This window comes from Meriones unguiculatus, chromosome 19 (assembly GCF_030254825.1).
Source record: "Meriones unguiculatus strain TT.TT164.6M chromosome 19, Bangor_MerUng_6.1, whole genome shotgun sequence".
NCBI lineage: Eukaryota > Metazoa > Chordata > Mammalia > Rodentia > Muridae > Meriones > Meriones unguiculatus.
Genome location: NC_083366.1, coordinates 11635896 through 11663303, shown reverse-complemented (window position 1 = coordinate 11663303; position 27408 = coordinate 11635896). Strand labels below are relative to the sequence as shown.

At 41.0% G+C, this 27408-nt stretch overlaps 1 protein-coding gene across 1 annotated transcript in view; it reads left to right on the top strand.

The window, feature by feature from the left end:
• Mrc1 (mannose receptor C-type 1) overlaps window positions 1-27408 on the top strand; it is an 83675-nt gene that overhangs the window by 7682 nt on the left and 48585 nt on the right. The window contains exons 2-6 of the mRNA XM_060373007.1: window positions 3008-3409; window positions 7136-7309; window positions 11036-11200; window positions 22589-22702; window positions 24279-24425. Of these exons, the coding sequence (XP_060228990.1) occupies window positions 3008-3409; window positions 7136-7309; window positions 11036-11200; window positions 22589-22702; window positions 24279-24425 (1002 nt within the window). The remainder of the gene's footprint in view (window positions 1-3007; window positions 3410-7135; window positions 7310-11035; window positions 11201-22588; window positions 22703-24278; window positions 24426-27408) is intronic.

Genomic DNA, 27408 nt, shown 5'->3' with positions numbered 1-27408 from the left:
TGCTTTCTTGCTTTCTTTCTGTCAACTTGACACAGGCTAGAATTATTTCAAAAGAGGAACCTCAATTTAGGAATTGCTTCCATCAGATTGTGAACAACTCTGTAGGGCATTTTCTTGATTAATGAGTGTTAGGAGACACTGGGGCTATACTACCCCTGGGCAGGGGGTCGTGGGTTCTATAAAGCTGAAAAACAAGTCAAAGGGAGCCAAGTAATAAGCAGTGTGCTTTCATTTTCTCTGTTCTGATTCCTGCCTTGTTTTCCCTGGATGATGGAGTGTAACCCAAGAGTTGTAAGCTTCAATCAACCCTTTCCTCACCCCGTTGCTTTTGGTTATGGTGTTTTATTACAGCTACAGAAACCTAAGGCAGTTCATTAAAGCTGTATTGTGACTATAGTGAAATTAAAATGAACTACTGTAAGACCTGGGGTCTCACAGCTCAGGAGTTCAATCGCGTCCTTCCCAGAAACTCCCCCAGACCAAGACTCGTTGCAAAAGCAAGAGGTTTATTAACCATTGTACAACGGGGTCACCCCTGCCGGTCAGCAAAGAGTAGCACCGGGAGACAAAGGCCTTTAGGTTTTTAAAAGAAAAATTGCGGGAGATTTGAAGTTGCAGTTTTGGCAATTTAGGATTGGATGAGGAAGCTATAAAGTAAGATAATTGGTTAGTCTTAGGTGCTCAAGCTTGGCCAGTCCTGCCAAGTGTGGATGCAGCTGCAATTGAAGGTGGGGGTGGTTAGCTCATCCTTGAAGATTAGGGCTGCGGGCTCTTGGCTGGAGGTCAAAAGCTACTCAGAAGAAGTCTAGGTTTGTTGCTAAGAAACGCTATCTCAAGGACAAGGGTCTGGTCGTTCTTTTGCTGAGTGAAGGTCATTGCTTGCTTGCCCTTTTTTTATATCTGTCCTCACAGATAGGGTCACACTCCTTCACTCTCTGGAAAGGTACTAAGAGGCTTTAGCTTAACCTGGACCTAAAACTCAAAACTATAGGCTTTAGAGGACATATAGGTTACAAAGTTAGCCTAACCCTTTCACTACAGATCAAAATCAAGCACATAAAATAAAAGTAAAGATCTCTGAAGGGAGGCTGTGCTCCATGTACAGACTTTCCTGTCCTTTACCATCAGTGAGTGGCTGCCTCCTGCTTTGCTTTTTCTTTTAATAAAGGCCTTTAGTAAGGGCTGTCAATAGTCAAACCAAAATGGCTAGAATCTGAAGTGAAAGATGGATGTGATGAGATTATCCTAGACAAGCTCTCTGAAGAGTGGAGGGGGACACTAGCTAGGAAGACTCCAGGGGAAGAGCTAAGTCAAATGGGAGAACCTTAGACTGCTTTATTTTCAAACTAGAGAAGGCTAAAATAGCATTTTTGTTAAGGAAAAAAGTAATTTATCTTGTGGCAGCAACAAAGTGAGGCAGGTGTGGTAAGGAATTGAGTTTCACATGTGACCTCGCCAGGTGTGGCGTATGTAGGGGATAGTTGTCAACTCAGAAGCAAATGGTAGGCTTTATGGAGTCCTGGTTCCAGGAAACCACCCGAGTTCAAGTGGATAACATAAAACTCACCAAAAAGAGTGGCAAGATTCACCTATTGGGGTGAAGAAGGCGTTAGAAGAGGGCGAGGGTCTTCTCCAGTGTGGACATGATGGAGACAGGGAGAGAGAAGCAAATGTGTCAGGAGACAAGCACCTTTTGAGGCCGTGACTGATTATGGCCTCATTTAAGTCGGAGGTCCTAGACTTCACTTAGGAGTGCAGGTGGTGCCAGCTGCACTGGGGAGCCGAGAACAGCAGATAGAGTTGCTCCTTTGAAAATGGGAAATAGGGAAGGACTCTCCTGATCGCTGCTCTCCTGTCTTCAACCCCAGAATAATTTTGATTAAGAACAGGCAAGATGATTTATTCAAATTCTCAGAAACCTACAACCTACCAGCTCATTTGGAAAGAACCATACAAAGTAGACAAAAATTTAGGAGAATGTTACTGTAAGACCTGGGGTCTCACAGCTCAGGAGTTCAATCGCGCCCTTCCCAGAAACTCCCCCAGACCAAGACTCAGTTGCAAAAGCAAGAGGTCTATTAACCATTGTACAACGGGGTCACCCCTGCTGGTCAGCAAAGAGTGGCACTGGGAGACAAAGGCCTTTAGGTTTTTAAAAGAAAAATTGCGGGAAATTTGAAGTTGCAGTTTTGGCAATTTAGGATTGGATGAGAAAGTTATAAAGTAAGATAATTGGTTAGTCTTAGGTGCTCAAGCTTGGCCAGTCCTGCCAAGTGTGGATGCAGCTGCAATTGAAGGTGGGGAGGTTAGCTCATCCTTGAAGATTAGGGGCTACAGACTTTTGGCTGGAGGTCAAAAGCTACTCAGAAGAAGTCTAGGTTTGTTGCTAAGAAACGCTATCTCAAGGACAAGGGTCTGGTCGTTCTTTTGCTGAGTGAAGGTCATTGCTTGCTTGCCCTTTTTTTATATCTGTCCTCACAGATAGGGTCACACTCCTTCACTCTCTGGAAAGGTACTAAGAGGCTTTAGCTTAACCTGGACCTAAAACTCAAAACTATAGGCTTTAGAAGACATATAGGTTACAAAGTTAATCTAACCCTTTCATTACAAGAAGTGGGCAGTGTACGTTTCTGCCAAAACTTAACCATTTGTTTTCCTTGCGTAGTCTTTAAAAGCAAACAGGAAAAGACACATCTTGACTGAATTCACACAGAGGGGAATTTATGCTTACTAAATTCATTTTTCTTGATTTTTTTTTCACCCAAAGAAGTCCCATATGACTGCAGATCAGCTATGTAAGATGAGCCAAAGCTACACCTACTGTTTTAGTTCAATCCCCAGTGCCCTCCTTTTCCTGCAGCTTCCAAGAGAGAAATAAGCACTCCAAGGCACAGTTTTCCCGGAGTTATACCTCCTTGGGGAACTAGAAGTCTGGGAACTTCTACCCTAAAATACTGCCTTTGTAATGTGAGCATACTTAAGCATGTTTCCTTTGTTTTCCGAACAGACGCGAGGCAGTTTTTAATATATAATGAAGATCACAAGCGCTGCGTGGATGCTGTCAGCGCCACCGCAGTTCAGACAGCAAGCTGCAACCCGGAGGCCGAATCCCAGAAGTTCCGCTGGGTATCGGAATGGCAGGTTATGAGCGTCGCTTTCAAACTCTGCCTGGGAGTTCCGTCGAAGACTGACTGGGCCTCCATCACGCTCTACGACTGCGACGCCAAGAGTGAGCTGCAGAGGTGGGAGTGCAAAAACGACACGCTCTTTGGACTCAGGGGCGTGGAGTTGTATTTTAATTATGGCAACAGACAGGAGAAGAACATCAAGCTCTACAAAGGTTCCGGTTTGTGGAGCAGATGGAAGATCTACGGAACCACAGATGACTTGTGCTCCCGGGGGTACGAAGGTAAGAGCTGAGGGAGATTCATCTTTTTATCCTCAGCTTTTTGGTTGACACTGACAGAAATGAACATGTCCTGGTGTGGTCAGCATAAGAGGTGGTCATCACGTTGAGTTTTTGAGTTATTCTGTGTTCTAGTCAGCCATGATGGGGAACAGGTGTGAAAAATTGGTCCCCCCCCGTAACCTATTTGTCATTGCTAATTCATATGTAAACATTACTTTTTAATATCTTTATATTACTCATTTTTAAGTAATAACATAGTTTTCAAAACATTTCACTGTGACCTTTGACCGGAAATCTCCTTTTGACATTATGTGATTGTCTCATTAACTCTAACCAGGCCTTCCCTAACCTCAAAGGTAAGGTGAAGATTGCTCTGGAGAAATGATCCCAAGAACATTTTTTGCTTCAGATCACCAGAAACGAAATTCTGACTGTTTCTGATTTATTCTGTCACTCTAGGATATTTAGAGATGATAATCATTCTGGATTATTCCGAGGAATTGGCTCACCAAATATTTAGTCGCCTGTCTTAGGAAGGGTCAGCCTGAGCACGAAGGAAAGTTGCTTTTGTTTGAGGTTGATTCCTTAAGCCCTGGAAGGGGAAATAAAATGAGAGTGTGTAGCAGCTCCCTGCCTTGGTCATATTTCATTTGCTTGGAATCAGACATCAAAACAAGACAAGTCCAAAGATCCTAAAGCCTGTTCTCCTGAGTCAGAGGATGCTGCAACCTCATTTCACATTTGAATATTTTGCTATCATGAGGCGTTATGTAGAACAAGCTCAAGGGCAGAGGAAGACAACGCCTTCGGGAAAACCTCTTCTAAAATTACTTTGTTGCTGGGCTGTGGAGATGGGTTGAGCCTAGCCTTTTGTAGTAAGGCAGGTCAGGGTCTGGGTCCTAGTTCCCTGTAGAGAGGTTGTTTGTCTGCTTCCTGTCTTATGTCCTAAAGAGGAGAGTAAAAATTGAACTAGGTGAGAGGAAAGTTCAGAGAAGAGTTATTTTCAGGCATTATGGAACATGATATAAACTTAGAAATTCCAAGAAAGGCAACCCAGGTAACGCCGCCTTCCAGGGGAAACCCAGTAGAAAACCCAAATTGCAAGACAAGATCACTCAAACTTGACTGTGTCGAATTCTGACAAGAGGGCAATTTTCAAGTTGAGGACTTCAGTTTGGGGGTAGTAGTGTTAGAGCTCATCTCAATGGACTTATGTATTTACTTTTTCCCCACAGTACTAGGGTTAAACCTAAGGCTGCACAGGTCCTGGGTGTGTGCTCTCCCACTGAGCTATATCCTCAGTCCTTTGAAGTTTTACTTTTGGTTTTGAGGCAGGGTCTCACCAGCTTGTCCAGGCTGGCCATGCATTCATTCTGCAGCTCAGGTAACCATTAAACCTGAAGTCTTCTTGCCTCAGTCTCCTGAGAAGCTGGGATTACAGGCCCATACCCCAAGACTTGCCTTATTTTATTTTAAAATACAGTAGTAGGTCCCCATCTTTCTGTTCTGCCATCTACTTTCAGAGAAACATGCATGGTACTTAGGGTAGCAATGGGCACATTTTAATGTGCTTCATAAACACCTGGTAAACTTGTTTAAATGTATAGATTGCAGGCTTCACCCCCCCCTTAGATTCTTAAGTAGTGCACAAGGAGGACACAGAGTCTTTGAATTATTTTGATGAAGAATTGGGTGGTGGTTTTGAAGATGCCCCACCGGTGACATTGTGCCAACACTTTGACAGTCTTTCAGTATTTAAAATAATCCTGCAGAAGGGCCTAACCCCTCCAAATGACTTTAATTTAAAAAAAATTTTAAATTTTGTGTGTGTGTGTGAGAGAGAGAGAGAGAGAGACAGACAGACAGACTGAGAGACTGAGAGTTTGTGTGTGGCTGTAAGTCATGAAAGTCATGAAGAGGGTATCTGATCCCATGGACCTGGGGTTAAATGTGGATGTAAGCCTCTTGACACGAATTCTTGGAGTTCTCTTCGAGAACACTACCTGCTCTTAATCGCTGAGCCATTTTTTCAGTCCTAGAGGAACCTTTTAGCTCACTTAGTGTAATGTAGTTAGAACAGAAGGCACCATCTCATTGGAAAACTGGTTGATCTCAGTGTCAGAACTGTGGACTAGGATGCTCTAAAGGGTTATCTGAAAGTTTGAGCTCTAAGAAGGAACAGTAATTTGATGGTATTTTTTGTGCTTCTTTCATGAGGTGGGCAGGGCAAAGTTTGGTTCTATGGACCTCTTCTGTTCCTATTTTTGAATAATTTTTTTCCCCCTGAAAGAGCCATCTCTGATTGGCATCTATAGACCCAGTAGGAACTATGTCTAACTTATTGAAGAGTACAACTGGCCTGTGCTGGTTCCCATGATTTTCTTGAGGGAAGGAGCAGGCAGCCTTGGCACTAAGACTTTTGGCCTAATTCTTACTGAATCCAGCATGTTCCTCATATAGACTTAAGATGTGAGGGTTGTTCCTGGGCTGCTGAGTTGGCTCAGTTGTAAAGACACTTGCTGCCAAGCCTGATGACTGACTTCAGTTCCTGAAACTGACATGGCGGAAGGAGAGACCCTGCCAGACAGGTCGTCCTCTCACTTCCTCACATGCACCCTGACCCACAGTGCTCTACCCACTTCACAAGATAAAGTTTGAGGAAAGGTTTGACCTAGAACTTAGCAGAACTAAAGCTAGAACAGCATTATGGTGTTATTAATAGCTGGGTAAGAAGTACTCTTTGAGTCATTAAGAACAAGTCCAGATGAAATAAGTAGAATGGGTAAAAGAAAAGGGAAAGAAACAAAACGCAGTAAAAAAGTTGCTGGACATGGTAGCCCGTGCCTGCAGTCGCAGCATGCCAGAAACTTGGCCTAGAGGATCAAGTTTGAGGGCACTGCGGACTAAGTAATGCATCAGTGTCTCATAAATAAATAGCTTTTCACAAATTCAAAAAAGAAAAGTATTGACTCTAAAGAGTGTCTGAGGGTTTTGAGTGGCTTCTTTTTAGGATATGGATTAGAGAACCATGCTGTTCCCATACCCCGTCCACACACACATCATTGTTGAGAGACTGAGTGGAGGCTGACATGCCCAGTAGTTAGAGGGGATTTTAATATTGCCTGAGTGTTTTGACTTCTGGCTTTTTTTTTTTTTGCTTTTGTGTGCCTGTTATTTATGTTTATGTGTGTGCACATGTGTCAGAGTTGGTGCCTTGTGTTTTCTTCCATCACTCTTGACCTTATATATTGAGCCAGTCTCTCACTTGAACTTGAGCTCATTGATTTGGTGAGTCTACCTAACCAGTCTGCCCTGGGGATCTGCTTTCACCTCCCCATTTACATGGGTCCAGAAGAGCTAACCCTGATCCCCACTTAGAGCAAACTCATACCATTAAGGTGTTTTCAAGCAGAGTAACTCCTGAAACTCTGTAATTCTGTCCAGGAGGAAGGAGGTCATCTGTTTGGCCTGGGAGGAAAGGCAGAAGCTAAAGCTCGGTCACAAGAGCTTATTGCCATTGTTTCCTCAGAAGAAGGGGCCAGTACAGTCCAACAGCTGGTGGGGAAGGAGTGGTACCAAAGCACATGCTGCAACAAAAGACTCGGAGGAGGCAGAGCAGGAAGGTACCACAGATGGGAATACTGACACTAACCCGTTCAGGATGCTCTGTCAGCGTGCAGACTTGTGTCGCTCACATTCTAAATGCAAATCCCCATGTCCCTCCAGCTATGTACTCCTTACTGGGCAATGCAAATGGAGCCATCTGCGCATTTCCGTTCAAGTTTGAAAACAAGTGGTATGCAGACTGTACCACTGCTGGGCGGTCGGACGGATGGCTCTGGTGTGGAACCACCACTAACTACGACGCTGACAAGCTGTTTGGATTTTGTCCGTTGCAATGTAAGTAACTGGTCGTAATGCACTTGGAACACTCAGAGTGAAAGCATGACGGCAGGTCGTCGGCTTTATGTGGAACCTGCTCCTTCAGGTTTTTCACACTCACTATCGCAGAGTACCCCACTGTCACCCTTTACAGATGCTGTAGCTCCCATTCCCGCATGGGTAAAATGAACTATTGTGGCAGAAGACAGTTGTTTGTATTTAGACCTTGGGGAAAAGATCAGGCAGCATTCTCATTGCCCCAGGATTCCTTGCATGAAATAACCTGTTTATTTCTGTCCTCTATCTGCCTTGTGTTGTTTCTTGATTTATTTTCCCTTCCTTCTTTAACTTTCTCCTTCACCACTTTTCCTTCTGCTGGGAATTAAACCCAACCTCATACATGGTAAGCAAACACTCAGCTATTGAGTACATATCCTGGCCCTATCAGTTATTTGCTAAAGACTATGCTGTATATATATATACATACATACAGTGCTGGAGGTAGGCATCCTGTTCTCCCCAACTGCAAATGCTTTAGCTTTGTAAAGCCCAAAGGTTAAAACAAGAATTTAATTTCAGCCATAATTGTGTTCGGTGGAAGAGACGATGAGGGCTCTCACGTTTTGTGCTGGAGTGCCCAGCTGTGAAAATGATTCTGATAGAGGCTTCTGAAGCTCAGCGTTAAGAAGGGTGGAATTTGATTTAGCTGGAAATCAACGGAAGTGCGTAACGTATGCTTCAGAGTCCTTTGAAAATGGAAGCTCAGTGTTACTAGAACCAGCAAGATCACATCAAGTGCCAGAAAACGAATCCATGTTTAAGAATCTGCAAGGTGTAGTAGGTCTTAGATGGGGTTGGAGGGCACTTGGGAGACAGAGCTAGGGGGGAGGAGGAGGAGGAGGAGGGGGAGGGGGAGGGGGAGGGGGAGGAGGAGGCCGCCTTTGCTTTATTTCTGTTTCTCTGCATATCTTTTCTGCAATCAACTGCCCTTCCTAAGTATCACAGCATTTTTCATCACATTACCCAGGACAGGTTTTCTGCTACCTCATAAAGAAAGCTAGACCAGAGAGGACAGTTCAGGGTGGTCCAGAACTGCTCTGGAATTACCTGAGTTGTAATACCATTGTTTCCTACTAACCTTTTTGTGATCACAAACGCACACATCAGCATTCTAACTATGCCAATATTCGGTGTCTAAACTTAGCAAAATTTCCTAATGTTAAACTATAGCCAGACCTCTGAGAATTTCAGCTACTTGGAACTTTTGGGTTTATAATTCCTAATCATATTATTAAACATAAACTTGAGTTCATGACACAGACCTCAAGTCTGTAATGATACCATTCCCTCACTTTGACTGAGGTAGATGTATTTGTAACAGTATTTGAAGCTCAAGTTTCAAAAAGGCTTCAAGTCCATAATGATACAAGTCTCTAGCCTCAATAGAGGTAGATATATTTGCTTCTCTTATATCAATATTTAGAAATTTGATTTTCATTCAAGGCTTACAGATTTCCAATATTATGAATGAGAAATCTTTTGTCTGAAAAAGTAAAGTTTTAAAGAAAGTCACACCGATTTTTCAACTGGTGAAGCATTGTCTTTTGTAGTAAGAGGGACATTTTCTAAGTCAGTCACAGTTTTTCTTAGGGGTATGTGCTTCCTGGGTTCAACGATAGTATCCTCCACTTGAGTGATATCAATGGAGGACTTGCTGCATGGATGTGCAATGGAGAAAGTGTATAGAACAAATGGGATATCAGTAACACAAAGAAGGCTTTGATGTCCTAGGATACATCCTGTGTGCACAGCACCATAACGTTCAGTCTTGTTAGTTCTGTGTATTCTGGGTAGCCAAAAGATATATTCTTTCTTGATATAAAACACATATAAAAGACAGATATCTATAAAAAGTTATTTTATTTCCATCAACTTTAATTTTGCTTTGTATTCTATTCAAAGTAGTATTTTATTTTATATTATTATTTTATACTAGCCATAAGCCCAGAAGGGTTGATACAGGCTAAAGCGACGACAGTTGCTGACCTAGCGACACTAGGCACATGCTTTCATTGTTCTTTGGGTTTGTTTATTGTAATGTTCTCCTCCTGTTTAGACACTCAGTTGTCACCTATCATGAGAACAGGAAAAGGAAGAGAGCTCATTCTCCCAATTGTCCATAGCTTGCAGCTTTGACGTTTAGCATCAGCTTTGCTGGTTTACTGTGGGAAGCTGAACTCTGGGCAGTTGTGCAGTCAGCCAACTTGTATGTATATCGAGAAATATATTTTAGCCTTTTGATCTAAAATGTAAGAGAAACTTTCTTTAAATGAAGAGTTGCTTTATTTTATTTTGGGGTCATTAAATCCATTTGATTATTCTCAAATCAGAAAATTTCCTCCTTTAGTTAACAGCTACATCTTCTACTTTATTCTGAGCAAACTCCACAATTACAGTCTTTAAAATGTTTATCTTCAAATAATCTCCAGTAAGTCTTACTGGAAAGTTTTGTGTGCACAAACATTAAATTGGTCAGATATCAGATCGTTCTAAGTATTTCATTGTTAATTGAAATGCATTTTCCTATGGTGATTTTATAGCTGTTTTAGTGCTGGGTGTTATCTCAGTAGTCAAGTGCCTGCTTACCTTTTTTGGAGGCCAGGGTTCCATCAACAACAAACTTTGAACATTTCTGTGCCTTTGTCTGAATCAAATTCTAAAAGGTTTCCTCCTTCCTCTTTGATGTTATGTTACTACAGATGTCAAATACAGGGTGTGGTGTGTACATGTGATTGAAAGCTTTCTGATTGCCACTTCCTCGTCAGACATGAAACATAATTAGATCCACAATTAAGAACTATGTTACCATCCACTACAGTCAACTTAGCAAGTTGAATACTTTATTATATAATATTATATAATCCCTTTAATTTTATTTCATTGTAAGTCAATGAAAAGGTTATGCCTTTTCCCAGGGTCATAAGTGGAATTTTTTTGTTATTAAAAAAGAAGAAAGGGACATTTACATAGCAAGAAACATAGGAAAACATTTTATTTACTGACTTCCAAACATCTTATTTGTAAAAGGCTATAAATAATACTCATGTATCTATTATTGGCCCTTTGTAGGGTCTACCAATTTTATGAAAGATACTAGCAAAGTGCCAACATAAGCTAAAATGGCCATTTTTTCAATAACTGGCATAATCTATTGCTAAGACCTAGATTAAATGTATCCTGGTGATGATAAAATGAAGCTGTGGAAGTCGCTTTACTGTGAGCCTGGCGGGTTCAGGCGTGGACAGCTTGTCCGAGGAATATGTGATCTTCTCTCTTATACCCTTATTTCTTAAAAATTAAAACTAGGCCACAGACCCACTCACCATGACAAAACATGCATTTATCTTCTCTCCCTTTCCTATTTCATTCTTTAATCCAGAACACTAGGCTGGTGTCTTGAGTGTTCCTCCTTGTGTCTGCCTCATGTCTTACATTATTTGATCCAGATGCCCTAGCGGTGAACCAGGGAGAAGATGTCTTTTTCTTGCTTGAGGTACATGAACCACTAATCTCCTCTTCATTTCATGAGGAAAAGGCATGAGGAAAGGATGAACAGCTTTAAAACTAAGTAAAAGAGCAACAACAGAAGATGTGATCATGGGAACTGGATGATTTTTAAAATGTATTGTTCATTAGAAGCATTTCTCATGCACAACACAGCTAATTCATTGTCTTCTTTCTCAGTTGAGGGCAGCGAGAGGTTATGGAATAAAGATCCACTGACTGGTATTCTATACCAGATAAATTCCAAGTCTGCCTTAACCTGGCATCAAGCAAGGGAGAGCTGCAAACAGCAGAATGCTGAGCTCCTGAGTGTCACGGAGATTCACGAGCAAACGTATTTGACAGGTAATAACAGAATTCAAATTTGTAAGTAAAATCAGATTATTTGCTTTCCATATCATGTAACTTAAAAGCAGATAACAAGAGAAATTATTAATGACACAAAAAGGTTTGCCCCCAAACAGATGGTACAGATCATAGAAGAAATCAGAAAACAGCACCAGAGATAAGAAATAACTGCCACTTCTTGAGTGGACTTTGTTTTGTTAGTGTGACTGTCTGTTGGGTCTGTGTTAAGAAGGATTCTGAGGAATCCACTATCAGTGAATGGTGTGGTTTTGGGATTCCGCAGAGGTACCCATTACAAATCCAAAGCCAAAGTTTTTTTGCTAACATCAGAGAATTTAAGATGATAAAATGAAATGAGCTACCAGTAGCAGAGACAAGTCAGTAATTCCTGTGCAAATCTAAGTCTCTTTTGCCTTGTGCCTTTTAAACTCTCTGATCTATATATTTTCAGGTTTCTATACTGTATTGTTTGTCTTTTTAAAAATCTGTTATAAAGTTGGGAAATTAGTGTTTGATTGAGAAAAGAATATATGTTTAATCCCCAATATTCATTTCTGAGGGCTGGAGAGGTAGCTCAGTTGCTAGAAAGCTTGCTGAGCATGCAGCAGGGCATGGGTGTGATCTCAAGCACACTTGCCCACATCCCTACCCAACCAACTTAATTGCTCTCTAAAAAACAAAAACAAACAAACAAAAAACCCAAAAAAACCTGCAACAGCAACCAAAGCATAAAATGGGCATGGTAGTTATCTCAGTTATTTTTATGGCCATGTTTCTAAAATACTGTGGCCAAAAGGTCACTTGGGGAAGAATGGATTCATTTTGGCCTACAGTCCCAGAGGGACGAAGTCCATTGTGACGTGGAAGGCTTGATAGTGGGAGCATAAAGGGGCCTAGCAGGCAGGAATCAGGAGCTCACATTTGAGCTACATAAGAGAAGCAGAGAGAGAGAACAGGAAGGCCAGTCTATACAACCAAAAGCCCAAACAGTGGCATCAACTGGAGACCAAGTATTCATACACACAGACCTATCGGGCAAGGGGAGGGTGTGCTTTTCTTTCCAGCCACTGCAGTGGTGCACAGTGCGTGACGTTCCAGGTCATTCTCCACCACGTAGCCAGTTGCACATCAGTCTCAGCTGCAGTATACCTGTATCAAATATAAGTCAATAAAAACCCACACTTGGGGAAGCAAATATTAGGGCCATCTATCAGCAAAAACATGTCTACTTCCCCATTGTCGGAGCCCGCTTCCTCCTGTTCTCCTGGTATTACAGTTACATAATAGATCTTGGACCTGTGACTGTTGTTTACAACATACGTTGTGGCTCCTAATTGCCCATCAGGAAACACTTTGTTCCTAGATGCCATACAACCTCTTAACAAAGGTCTGTGGTTCCTCATGGGTGGTATGGTTGTCTCACACTGCTCTCTGCCACATCATGTTTTAAAGCTAAAATTCCCCGACTGTTAAAGTCTTCTAAAGTCCAATTGCCAATGTGTCTCTCTGCTTTGGCAATGTTCCAGGGTCCAGGGTAGGATCTGGGATGGGATTCAGAATCCCAGTTTCACTTTATCTTTTGGGTCACTTTTTTTTTTTTTTCCTGCATCCAGGACTGTAAAAGGCCACTCCTAGCCAAAACTGCAAGGGGTTGTAAAAAGGGGCTTTTTGATCTGACACTAGCTCCTGTGCAGGAGCAGGCCACTATGGAGGCTTCCACGGGCTAAAGTAAACTTTTTCTTCTTTGTCTTAGGCTGATACTTAGATCGTGAATTGCTGTTAACTTGTTTGTAAGTTGGTAAGAAAAAGAAAAAGAGAGAGAAAGTAAGCAAAGACCATTCATGCCCACATGCGCAAAGGAACAGGAGTGTGAAGTTAAAAACTTTGCTTTCATTGAATTCCACAAGCTCACATAAGTGATGTTGATTTCTATTAGCATCCCCTCTGCAGACACTGCAGCAGGTTTAGGTTGCCAGTTCCAGAGCATCAGCCCATACATACACATAGACAAACAACCAGACATATAGACCTATGTATATTCATACACCCACTCAATGGACGATGCAAAAGGATCTCCTTACATACAGAAAATTGACATTCATAATGTATGTACATATGACATGTAACATGTACAAAAAAAGACAGACATATCTATATGTAAACACATATTTATCTACATATTTACAACTCATGGTTGAAGTGAACTCCATTGGGCTTCCATTCATTAGGCTTCTACCACCGGGCTTCTGCTGAAAGGGTGTTCTGCCACCATTCATTTTATGGCCTTTATACTTGTGAGGCCAAGCTCCCAAGAAAGGAATTGCCTCACAGTCAAAAAAACAGGAAAATCCTAAAATACAACAGGTTACATGTTTTAAAACTAAACATTTCTTATCTACGTATCCATTACATAAGTTCATAGTTCAGAATGACAAAGTTTGACAAGGCCTAAAAGTTAACAGGGTCTAAATGTTACAAAAGTAAATGTCTTTTCAATTAGGACTGACCTGGATATGCATTTTTCAGCTATCTCTAAGTTTATAGGGAGTTTAGGACAACAATTTTATCTGCCTTTCATTCTAAGAAACAAAGTAAATTTAAAATGACAGTATATAATGACATAAGGTGACAAGGTATAAGCTGTTACAACAGAACAGTTTGTATATATTTTACATTAAAGTTTGTACTTAATTAGACATTGCTTGGCTGTCTCATTTTAATTTGGGTTCATAGGAGGTTTAAACCAACTTACCTATATTTATGGTGTATACCAGGATTTATAAATGAAGGCTATCTGAAGTTACAAATACGCCTTTAAAGCTGTTGCCTAGTGAGGCATCTGGAGGTCCACAAAGGTATTTATTGCAGCCATAATCATTCTAAAGTTGTTTTAGATGTTCTAAAACAGTTTAACTTTTAAAATTGTTTGAATCAAATCAGGAATTCCATAATCAGGAATTAATTCATCTGAGCAATAGTACGTCTTCATTAATCTCCCACAAGAAGTTTGTTCAATCATAGTGTGTAAATACCCAGAAAGTGGTGATTCACCCCATGCCAGAGTATAGAGAGATGCAGCAGTGCACAAAGGATGAATGTCAGAGACTGGAAGCAATTCTAGGGTGTTTCGTGGTGCAGACCTTGCAAATACTGATCTCCTTCCGGAAGGCCCACATGCCTAACAGGCTTCTTTAGCAGAATGGCTCCTGACACCCAGACTTTGTACAGTGACTGTGGAATACTCTTCATTTCTCTTATCTTCTTATTAGCACTCTTATAACTTCTTTATTTAGATTTTTTATATACATATGTGTTTGCATACATATGTGTGCCTGTGTCTGTGGAGAACAGAGGTCAACTTTGGGTGATGTACCTCAGAAGCCAGCCACCTTATTATTAAAAAATAGTTTTTTTCTTTAAAATTTTTATGTAACATTTTTTATCATATTTATTTCCCTTCTCCAATTCCTTCCAGAGCCTCTCCTGTCTCCCTAACCACCCAACTTCATGTTCTCACTCAATTAAAATAATAAAATCACCACCACAACAAAGCAAAAAAAAAAACCCATAACATCCAGTTTTTGTTGGCCAATAACTCTTGGGTGTGGGTCCTGTCCTGTCCTGAGATCATAAAACTTGGGTGACACACTTCAGTAGTCATCCACTTTTTTTTTTTTTTTTTTTTTTTTTTATATTTTATTTAAGAGAAGGCCTCTCCCTGGGATTGGGAACTCCCTGATTAGGCTAGTCTGACTGTCCAGTGGGACCCAGGGATCCTCCTGCCTCTGCCTCGGCCTCTGCTTCTGTGTATTTTCTATCACATTGGATTTTTATGTGGCTACTGGTGATCAAACTCAGTTCTCATAACATAACAAGTACATTATCTCCTCAGCTCTTCTTATTACCATCTTTTTTTTTTTTCAGTGCAGTTTATTCAGGAACCTTGAACAATCATCTGACCCTGGGGAAAGCCAGCCCACAGCTTAAATAGCCTCTGGGTAGCCAACCTCAGCGTGCCATGTGGGCAATGCAGATACGTCCACATACATGGAAGCAAGCCAGATCCTTGGCCTTAGCCAAATGTGGAGTTGTTCGTGACAGAGAGCACTCACCATCGGGAAGGTGGAAGGCGGAAACCAGCTCCATCTTTAAGGCGCGGCATTACGCAGCTCTCTACAGTTCCCCCTTTTTGTTTTAGACACATCAGGCAAGAGTAGAGGTCTGATCTCTGATATTAGAAATAAATTGGGACTTTGTACCGATGTTCATTTAGGTGTCATCCACCCAAAGAGCATCAGACCCGTCTGATACCTTTTTCTCAGAGGCGGGACCTGGGGCATCAACCCGCATGCAATCAGACATGCTCTTCTCTGTTATTACCATCTTATAATACTGATTTGCACAAATACTTCATAATGTATTTATAAACACTATAAATTATTGTGATTTCTCCCCTACCACACACACACATTTATTTATTTATTCACTCTTGATAACTTTGGGGTGGGCATTCTGTTAGGTCTTGGAGACACCCAAGCTGACCCTGACATGTTTACATGGGACTTAAAGTCCCACAAGGAAAACAGTTATAAACAAGAAAACCAGTAAGTGACAAAACACCGTGTTAGGAAGCACATGGGGAAAGCAAAATGAGTAGAGTGTGGAGAGTGAGTTAGTGAGGTAAGTGCCTAGAGAGGAGGCTCGTAACAATAGGTATGCCTCTTGCTCCCACACCCTTCCGAAGAAGAAGGCCTCAGTTTTTGCTGAATGAAAAATGATGGTGAAAAAAAGGTAATTATTTAGAAATTACCCTAAAGTTTGAGCAAGAGTTAGTAGATTGCAAGGAAACAGTGTAGTGATTCTTCATTATAACTTTTATGTTTATGTATTTAGTATACATGTGGGTGTGGGTATGGAAGTCAAAGAACAACCTGCACGAGCTGGTTCTCTCCTTCTGCCACGTGGGTTTCAGGGATCAAACACAGGTTCGTCAGCTTGGTGGCAAGTGCTTTTTCCTGCAAAGCCATCTTGCCAGCCCCAGTGTTATAGTTGATAAAAGTGAAGTTAGTTATCGCCTCAGTCTGTAAGGTGGCGGTGTAGAACGAGAGACAGCGCTGGGTTCATTTCACATGTTTCTTTGAATCTTACTCAACTTCCAGAATGTAGTCAGCAGATTTCCAGTAGAATCTGGATATGAGTGGCTATTCTGGGGAGCCAGGGTACTTCCTGCCTTTCTGTAAGTCAAAAATAATATGCCACGAGGAAAGGTTATCTGACAGGAAACATTAACAGATCTTAAACAGAGGAAAGACATTCCTTTTCTCACAAGGAAAGATATCCACAGTATTTGGCATGCATTGGCTTGTACTGAGGAGGAATCTAGGAAGTGATGGCGTGGTGGATGGATATTGGTGATATGCTCTGTTTGGAGAAATACACACTCAAAATGTAAAATAGCCCATAGCAGATATAAAGTGTATTTTATGCAAAGAGTTTGGGAAGTCAACAGGATTTTTAAATGTGCATACTCCACAGTGATGACTCTGAGGTTAAAGACTCTTGTTAAGATGGATGTGGTCGTTGGCACCTGTCCCCACACTCAGTGGCTGAGGTGGGATGATCCCAAATTTGAGGCCAGTGTGGACTTCAAAGAGAATGCCATAAAGAAACAAATTTGTTGCCCTTTCTTGGATAGGGGCCATGTGCCAGACACTGGAATTTACTTTGTAAGCTCATATTAACCTTGTAAATAAATATCCCACTTTATGGAGGAGATAACAGATCAGTGGGCTAAAACTGAGGTAGGTTGCTTCATGTTTCAAGTTTATATAAAGGGCTTGGTTAGAGTCCATCTCCGTCTTCCATTTTACTCTGCCTGAGTCTCATAAAATAGCAGTAAGCTGCATACCCAAAACTCCAGGGAGAGCCTTAATGCATACACCAAAATCTCCTTGCACAACCAAATGTCTTCCTAACCTGTAATCTGACTTCGTACGACCCCCAGGGCAGCATGTTTCTACCAGATGCTTATTTGCACATGGCCCCTGCTATTCTATCTTCTTTGCTTCAGCTTCTCCCCAGAAATATGTCAGTGTGCTCCATCTAATCCACACTTCCTGAACCCGATTCATAGCTATGTGGAATTTGATTATTTATAGAACTGAAAGGAGATCAAGGAAGTGAAATTTAGCTTGTTACCTCATGTTCATGAGTGTGTACGCACATGTGTAAACCAACATTTTTTGTACTGTCGCCTGAAAACAAATGGGATATGCAGATGGAAAGAAAAATCAAATTACCAGTGTAACGGGCAGATTCTACCATAACTAAGTTCAAAAGTAAACTTCAAAGTATGAGTAATCATATAATTATTAATAATACACACAGAAATCCTGTGGCATTGATAATTGATGCTTTGTATAGCTAAAATAAAAATTCTCAGTCTGATCCTTTATAAAATTATACAAACGCATGAGAGGGTGCAGTGTACATCTGCTTTCAGTGATTTATCTGTTCTGTGCTGAGGGCGGAAGCTCACAGATGCCAGGCTTTTAAACGATACACTTAGCACAAGACTTGGATTTTGTTCCAAAATCACACAATTACTAATCTCAGTTCAACATGTAGCTGCTAACAGTCGTGGGAATGATAAGCATCATGTGAATTCACTGGGCACATTACTGTCTTGTAGGCCTAATTAAATGGTATCAATTCAGTTCTGAAGATAACCTTAGAAGCCCCCTGAAGCTGATGGGGTTCAGGGTTCGGGGTCCACCCGAGGGTGGTCTCCTTAAACAGATGCAGTCATTTCCCATCCCGTCAGACCTGGTACTTTAACTCAAACCTGATACAAAACACACTCTACCAGTCAGTGAGGTTTCGTTTCGTTTGTTTTGTTTTTGAATAGTCTTTGAAAACTTCATGCTGTTGTTCGTTTGTTTTTGAGACAGAATCTTGTCCTGGCCGGCCTGGTATCTACTATATAGCTCAGGCTGGTCCCAAACAAAGAATCTCATCGTGGAAGCTGTAGTGTGTCACAGCGTGTCCCACAGCATGCCCCTGTCCACACATCTTCACTTCCAGATCTTCACTGCAAGAAGCCATCAGTCTTGCCTGAGAGCTCTGGCTTCTGTGGCACCATCAGTACTGTGTCCTCACCAGCACTTCCCTGGCTCATCCCATTGCTGCCTTGTGTCATGGGGATCCTGAGGCTTTGTTACAGCGGGACTGGCCCCGTCATATGTCACCTGTACAGATGATACAGATTTTGTGATGGGCCACCTCAGAGCCCTGGATCTGGGCCTGGGTAGTAGCCGAGCTGGACAGCTTGCTGGCTCTCCCTTGTCTGCACCACCAGGGAGAACTCTTCAGCACTCTTCCCACTCAGCCACCCAATGCCACCATCTGCAGGAAGCAGGGTTACCTCTTCTGTTCTTGATGCCTTTGGAGCTAGAGCTGGCTTACCTGTATCCACACCTCCAGAGCCAGGTCCGCTGTGCTGCCCAGCCAAGGTGTGGGGGCCACTCTCCCAGTTGCTGAAGCCTGTGAGGGGCTGGGACAGCTCTCCTGCTCTCAGAGATGACTCACCTGTGCCTTCACCATCAGGGCCAGCTCCACTGTGTTGCCAAGGAGAGGAGTTGCTAATATTTTTAAAGTGCTAGAGCCTATTTGTAATAGGTTTATTTACATTTTAAAATGCTACTAATTTTCCCATTTTGGAGACAGGATGTCATCCTGAGCCTTTTTGTTTGTTTGTGTGAGACAGGGTTTCTTTGTGTAGTCCTGGCTGTCCTTGAACTTGGTTTGAAGACTGGGCTGGCCTTGAGCACACTGAGATCTGCCTGCCTCTGCCTCTTGAGTGCTAGGACTAAAGTCTTGTACCACTCTGCCTGGCTCAGTCTCTCACCCTTGATTCTTGTTGGCTCAGCATCCTGAGTGCTAAGGTTATATACATGCATCATAATACTCAACTTGAAATGGTATTTTAAAAGAGCGTTTCCTCTAGTATATCGTCCTGTAAATATGGGAGTGATTATTATTCAAGTGACTATAACCTTATTTGTGTTAGAATTCATGAAAAATCTGACATTCAACATTAATTGTCTTAATATAAAGGATGATATCAATTCAGTGTTGATTCCTGAACATTTCTTAGCATAGTCTGGAAACATATTTTCTCTTGTATGAAGGGGCTGATTTATTCATTCTAAAGGGATGATATATTACTCAATATAATTTAAATACTGTATAAAAATAAAATAAAAGGAGTTATTGGTGGCACAGATGACTGTAAAATGACATAACACAAATTCACTACCTATTTTAATGAAGAATAGTTGATGTTTATAACACAGATCTAAGACAATGGGAAGCCCTCCCCTCTTGATGACTTTTTTTGTTTTCAGACTTATTAATTTTACTTTATGTGTGTGAGTATTTTGCTTGCATGAATGTATGTGTACCACATATGTGTCTAGTGCCTAAAGAAGTCAGGAGAGGAAGTCAGCTCCCCCGGAACTGGAATTATAGATGGTTGTAAACTACCAGGTGGATGCTGAGAACTGAACCTCAGTCCTCTGCAAGAGCAGTAAGTGCCCTTAATCACCATGACATCTCTCCAGTCCCTGGAGATTTAAGTTTTAAAGGGATTAAATCCATTGGAACTACTCAGCTTAATGTTGGGTTCTGATTCTAGTCTGTACAGCTACTGTTTAACTTTCACCAAAGTGTTCAACCTGGCTGTCTTTGATTGTCCTGGCTGTTCCATTAAGTAACTGGACTAGATGCTTCCCCCAGTATAATATTTCTGAGAGAACTGTGCTAGCTCTTAGAACTTTTTCTTCTAGAATGCCTGATAAAGAATAAATGAGGTGTGGAATGACAGTTCAGTAGTCTAAGATCACTGGTCCATTTCCAGAGGATATAGGTTCAATTCCCAGCAACCACATAGTAGTTCACAACCAAATCTCCACTAATAGGGGATCCAATGACCTTCTGGTTTCTTGGACATTAGGCACATGTGCACAGATATCATGCAGGCAAAACACCTGTTCACATTAAAAAATAATTGAACTTGAAGTGCCATTGAAACGTATATATCAGTTTTTATTTTATTTTTCTCATACTGTTAGCTCATGTTAAGAAGTAATAGTAAGATCTGGGCATGGTAGCATCCATCTTTCGTCCCCATGCTTGGTAAGTAGAGGCAGGCAGATCTCTGTGAGTTTGAGACCAGCCTGGTCTTCCTAGTGAGTTCCTGTCAAGGCAGGGCAAGATGCTGTAACAGAGGAAATCAATTAATTTTTTAAAAAGGTCATGCCTCCATTACTGGGGACAGTTTGATAATCAGACTGAATGAATCAGTCCTGAACTAATGAATACCAAGCTTACCAATACCCTTGGGTGGCTTTTTCTTTGCTTTTGTGAGATGAGAACAAGTTGAGGGCAAGCTGCAAGGCATGACTGCCCAGGAGAGCACAGTGTACTTGGAATTGGGGTGAATAGATGTGTCATCTGATTCTTGGCATTGTCATCGGTCCCACCTCCAGGCACTTCAGTATATGACACCAATGTGTGCATGTATAAGCTACTGGGAAACTAGTAGCCATTTCAGTGGCTTTGCTATACTTAAGAGTAACTTTTGTTGAATCCAAACTGTGGAATCCCAGCGCTCTTGTCATATAGACTCAGGTTCAAAATTTAGCTTTGTCATATTGTTCAAAACTGTTTTGTCATGTATAAATTACAGATAATTAAAATTTTTCATTTTACCGTTTCATACATCTGTGAAATCAGTTTTAGTCATTGTCACACATTGCATTCCAGGTTCTCATCAGTCTTATCTCTTCTCAGCAAGGCCCCGCCTACCTCCAAATCTGCTTTTGTGTGTTGTGTACTAAGTTTAATTGGTGTTTCTTGACTGATTGTTGATGGGAGGTTATTTTCTGGAACCAGGGCAACTTACCAGTGGGTGTACCCTGAAAGAGAATGATACTCCCTCGCTAGAGCAACTGTTAATTGCCAGTAGTCTCTTGAAGGCTGTGGCCCTATGATCCTTTCCGCTTTGCGTGATGACGTCCTGAGGGACCCGAGCTTGTGCAGATGTAACCACTGCTGCAGTGAGTCTGTGTGTGCAATGGCCATGCCTGTCCAGGAGCCATTTGTGTGCTGCACATCTCTGCATCCTCTGCTCGAACATTTCTTTCTGCCTCCTCTTCTGTGTTGTTTTCAGCCTTGGACAGATAATGGCTTCTAAATATTGTAAGTGCTTAGCTGCTAACTCCTACTACAAAAACATTTTACTAAGGAAAATATTTGGCAGATACCAGTGAGAATAAACTGGCAAAAATTTTTAACATGTATACAGATTTGAACTTCTTTTTAAAAGTAAATAAAAGCATATATTTAAAAATTGTTTCCCATTATTAAAGTTATTTGGAGAGATTAGAAAATTCTTACTTTTGATTTTTTAAAAGATACAAATAGTGAGAGGTTGAAATATGTTAGCAGGTCTGTGTGGCATTTTTATTTTTGTTTCTGTATTAGGCTTCAGTAGTCTAACTCACTGTTGTTATTATTTATTATCTGCCTAAATAAAACATTGCTTGCGTTGTCATAAATATTAAATTTTCAGTTCAATCATTGTTTCTAGAGTAGCAAATATTAATTTAAAACTCATTATAAATTTCTCAGAATAAATTCTTAGATACAAAGTTGAGCTAATGACTTAAGACCACGTAGGTCAAAGTGTTTAGTATAAAATTTCAGTCACAGAAAAATCAAAAAAAGTAGCTTTTTTTTTTTAAATAAAAGAAATCTTAATTTTACTCTCAAAGGAAGTACGGAGTTAACCCAAGTAAGTCCACATAAGAAATGCTTATACCCCCAGGAGCGTAAACAGTGGTTAAGATGATTACATTAATGAGGAAACCTTAGCCAGAACCCTACCAGCTTTTCATGGAACTCTGCCTGTTTCTTTACCGGTCAGTGGAGGTCACGGTTCTACTTGTTTTAGGTCATTAGGGGAAGTTAATGTTAATCACTACTTCCCTCAAGTTTAAGAAACAGATTTAGTATTATTATTATTTTGTTATTATCCTGTGTGTGTGTGTGTGAGAAAGAGTCTGTGAGTGTGCAAGTGCATTTGGAGGCCAGAAGGCATTGGGCTTTCCGGAGCAGGAGTTCTTCACGGTTGTGAGCCACCCAGCATGAGTGCTGGGAACCTAACTAGGATCCTCTGAAAGAGCAGTATGTACTCTAAATCACCGAGCCATCTCTACAGCACCTTCTCTCACAAACTGGGTTAACACAGTTAGTTCTGGATTTAATTACACTGTCATTTCTGAATACCTGTTTTGTGCTTGTGTTTGGTTTTTTGCCCTGTAGGATTGACCAGTTCCTTGAGCTCGGGACTCTGGATTGGGCTCAACAGTCTGAGTTTCAGCAGTGGTTGGCAGTGGAGTGGAGGCAGCCCATTCCGATACCTGAATTGGCTCCCAGGTAAGTTTAACCCTGACTGAGTGCTATTGGCTGAGGGTAATTCATCAGGGTATCTTAAAGAACTTCCTTACATTACAGCTAGAGTTCAAAGAGACTTAAGGGAAAAAAAAACTCATTTCCCATCATGCTTTGAAATGTGCAACCTGAACTTAAATATTCTAAAGGTGGATGTTTAGATAGGGCCAGCTTCCTGGGGTAAGGCCTTGTCTCACACCAGGATAATCTCGACAGTCACCACACAGTGCTGTTTGATGTCTACATTCTCCACAGTGGCTTTGATTTGTTACAGTTTTACATTCAAAAGTACATTTTGTAGCTATTCTTAAGTATAATCAAAGACAGTAGAATTATTACTATTAATATGTATTTTGTGTTGTATTAACTTTGTCATTGCCCTTGAAAGGATCATCTGACAACTATTACAAAGTTTAAGTGCTTTCAATTTTTTATATGACCATTGTCCTCCCTGAATTTTGGGATTCTCTTGTCTTACCTGAATTTTAAAAATTCAGTTTAAAAGTGTTTATATATAGGAGACATATATACTTCTGATATATGCAATGCTTTATAGACATAAATGACCTTACACGCTTGGGTGGACCATAGTTCATTCTTCTTCTAGTGGTTAGAGATAAAGCAGGCCATTTTTTCTATTATTGAATTGTGTACAAAGAGTTTAATAGCCAACCCTTGTAGTCTCACATCACACAGAGACAGTTTGGGGGTTACCTTTACATGAAGACATGATGGAAAGGAAAAATGTTCCCTTCTTCCTGGGAAACAGGTTCAACACTAACTCACCTTCTTAAATAGTGAGTTTTTTGAAATTAGAACATTGAAGCTATTTTTGTAGAAATTACTCAGTCATTAGACAGATGGCATGTCAGAAGATGTAGGGATGGATGCATGGATCCACTGTAGTAGATGCCAACCCGGCTGGTTCTTTAACCAGCTTCCTGTAAGAAACGGATGAGGAGAGAGCTCCAAATGATGTTCCTCAGTGAGTGCATTAAGAATCTTAGTTCTGGGAGTGTGGGACATCAGCTTCTAGATTTCTTTCATTGTGTTTGTCCCTCCTGTTAATCTCTCACTTTGGCCTCCTCTCTCTGATGGGGAAAGGTTAACAGAGGTCATCTGACCTATTTCTTCAGTTAACTTCAATTAGTTTTGGAGGTTGCCATTAACAGCGTTAATGTGACCAGCTCGGAGCAACATATGTTGTTTTTTTTTTTTTTTTTACTTAATTATTATATGTAACAAAGGATGTCATCTGTCACCACAGTTGTTTAAAGCTTAAGTTCTGATATCCTCTGTTGGGGTGATTATTTGAAACCATTCTTCTGTCTAATTCACATTTTATGCCTTGGAGTAAGCCAGCAACAAGGACCTAATAGATGCCCGCCGTGTCTTTTGCTCTGCACTCAGTAAATACTCGTTTGTGAATGTGTAGCAAAAGACAGGGTGGGGATCCATTAAATCCCAAGGATGACGACGTGAGGTGTGGCGGTTGGCAGGTGCAGGCCATCCACTTCTCAGAATCTAGTGGTTCCACTTCAACTTTGTAATTTGCTTGAAGGAAGTCCATCATCTGAACCTGGCAAAAGCTGTGTGGCACTAAACCCTGGAAAAAATGCAAAGTGGGAGAACTTGGAGTGTGCTCAGAAGCTGGGCTACATCTGTAAAAAGGGCAACAACACACTGAACCCATTTATCATTCCCTCAGGTAAGTGGGTCTCTTTGATCAAATGTATAAAACATTAGAAGTTAAAGATACATAAACTATAACTCAAAATTGCACAAAATGATTCTAGAGAGTTCATTGATTTTTTTTAATAGATAAATATAATGATTTATCTTAAAAAATCCTTTTCTTTGGTCAGTACTACTGTCTGCTGTTTCCTGAACATAAAGAAGTGTTTTGACCATTGGGCAAAAGTTTTGATATAAATAAGAATTTTCTCTCTCCAGCCCTGTAAAAATAGGTATTATTTTCACATGTCAGAGATGAGGAAAGAGAAATTCATAGTATATATACCTTCTGCACACCTGACAAAACTGGATTAAAACTAGGGAATAAAGTATCTGGAAGGAACGACTTTATTCTATGCACACAGATAAAGTTGGGTTCAATGTAGCATCTTCCATTGAAATCTTCACACAGTAGAATAAATGATTGAAAAACCAAACATAGCCACAAAGCGTTGTGTATAGGCTAACACCAGTCAAATAGTAAATAATGAGTGATTCTATAATTCTGTAGAAGAATTGAAACAGCTAAGATAGTACTGGATTGTCTTTTCAATGTGTTGAAAGACAACCTTCATTTCATATCTACACCTATTGTGAAGGGGTGACCCAGGGTTTACATGGGTTTGTTTATTGATTGATTGATTCATCTATTCATTCTTGGGAAACCTGATGGCCCATGTGGTGCTTTGAATGAGAATGTCCCCATAGGCTCAAATGTTTGCATACTCAATCCCCCACCCTTTCAGTTAGTGGAACTGTTTAGGAAGGATTAGGAGATGTGGCCTTGCTGGAGCAGGTGTCATTGGGGCATTTGGGATTTGGGATTTCAATAGACTGGGGCTATTGAAATCTGGGGCTATCTTTGTTTAATGGAATATTGCAATAGTAAAAATAACTAAGACAGCCCAGTTTTTACTTTTTCTCCCTTGACTCCTAAAAGCAGTTTCATTTATTTTTAAATATGATTTCCAAATTCAGAAGGCACCAAATGATCAATGATAACATTGTCCTCTTACCTCTTTATTTCTGCCACCGTGGCTGTTTCCTTGGAAGATCACTGTTTTAGAGTATTTATATTCCTAGCTAGTTCCTCTGTGGGGTATAGGCAAATATATTTATAGTTATTTTTTTCTCTGTTTTGTACAAATGTCTTTAGGTGCTAGTTTTGAAAATATTTTATTTATGCTTCTTATATCTCTTTCTCCCTACTCCACCACAGTCCCTCCCAATACCCCAACACCAGGTAGGAGAGAGAAAAGGTACATTTAGTGGGAGAGGGGGTACAGTTCTCTTAGCTGCTTCCTGCTGATTAGTGTTTTCTGGTTCCTTGGAGCCAGTGCAGTCCGTGTTTCAGGAGATCTCCAACTTCTTGTCTCGCTGCATCAACAGTAATGGTAGCCTCAGCGGGGGAAACAGCAGCAGCCATGTTCTTTCTCAGAGTTACTTCACACTCTCTGGGCTCTGGCATTTATTGTCTCTCCAGAGTCCTCAGATTTAAACTATCTGCAGCTGGCAAAGAGCTTCTCTTAGAGCCGGCACAAGGCAAATAGTCTGCTGCTGTGGATAATTTGAATTAGTCCCACATCTCACAGGCATTAAAACAATGTTTATATACACAAAAAATGGCAGCATACTTTTTATGTAGTCCTCATCCTAAGGCTTTGTTAGTCAGCAGTTTTGTTCATCATTCCACTTGACGGGTAAATTAATTTTGTTTGTTTTCATTTGTGTGCATGTGTGTACATGTTATAAGCTCAGAGTGCACCTCCCAGTCATTCTGTTCTCCTTTTAATTGGCCTAGAACTCATCAAGTTGGCTAGACTGGCTGGCTTGGAAGCTTCAGGTATCTTCCTATCTCCCATCTTCCCAATGCTGGGGTTATAAGCACATGGTTTTTATTTTAATATGTATTAAATTCAAACTCTAGAACCTGGGAGGAAGGAGACAGCACTTTCCCAACTGAGCTATCTCCTAACCTTGACTGTTACTTTGCTTCTAATCTTTTGTGAAGTTGAACAGCCTTATGTCAGTTTGAAAATGTGTTATTCTTAGAAATATAATTGCTACATCAGAGAGTAGGTGTGTTTACAGTTTTAGCAGATAAGCTCTTGGACAGACATGGTGAAGGGCTCTGGTCCATGATCTCTGATGGATGGTCCCTGGTTTGTAGTGTTTAATGGACATGATGGATGCCCAGGCTCGTGACCTGTGAGAGATGTGGGTGGGGGCTCGTGGTTCATGGTTTCAGTTCCACTTGACAGACTTTCGAGAGTGATAGTGAACAAACCTGAGGAGACCTCAGCCACACTTGTAACTTGTGTCTTCTATTGCTATTGCAGAAGTGATGGCTAAACCTTTCTTGGAAGAACTCATAGTTCTCCTTCAGAGACCTGCTGTTGCCACTTTGGGGAAGTTTTTTTTTTTTTAATTTTCTCTGGAATGAAAGGCAGAATCCTATAATTTGGCTTTATTGCCTAATCCACCAGTTTTAAGTTCCTCATTTGTGAAATGTGAATGTTGCTAACTGTTCTTTCTGTAGCGTCTCATTCATGTAATCAAGCTTGTATATTAAATCCATTCTTAACCCTGCTTCGCGTGCTCAGCTACACTTGGCACTGGCCTTTCCATCTTTATACTGTCATACCGTTAGGATTAGTCTACTGTATACATAAACCCCTAAAAGCAGAGATTTACGATTGTAGCATTTTCCAGGTGTGATGGCACACACCTTTAATCCCAGCACTCTGGCAGCAGAGTCGGGTAGGTTTCTCAAGGCCAGCCTTGATACAGTGTGAGTTCCAGCACAGCCAGGGTTGTACATAGAAGCCCTGTCTGAAAACATCTACCCCCACCCCCCACAACTCCACATAAAAAAAAAAAATGGAGCATTCCTGGTTGGTGACCCTCTTGGCAGGAATCCAGTCTTGCATCATTCAGTCCTTGCCATGCTCCCTGTG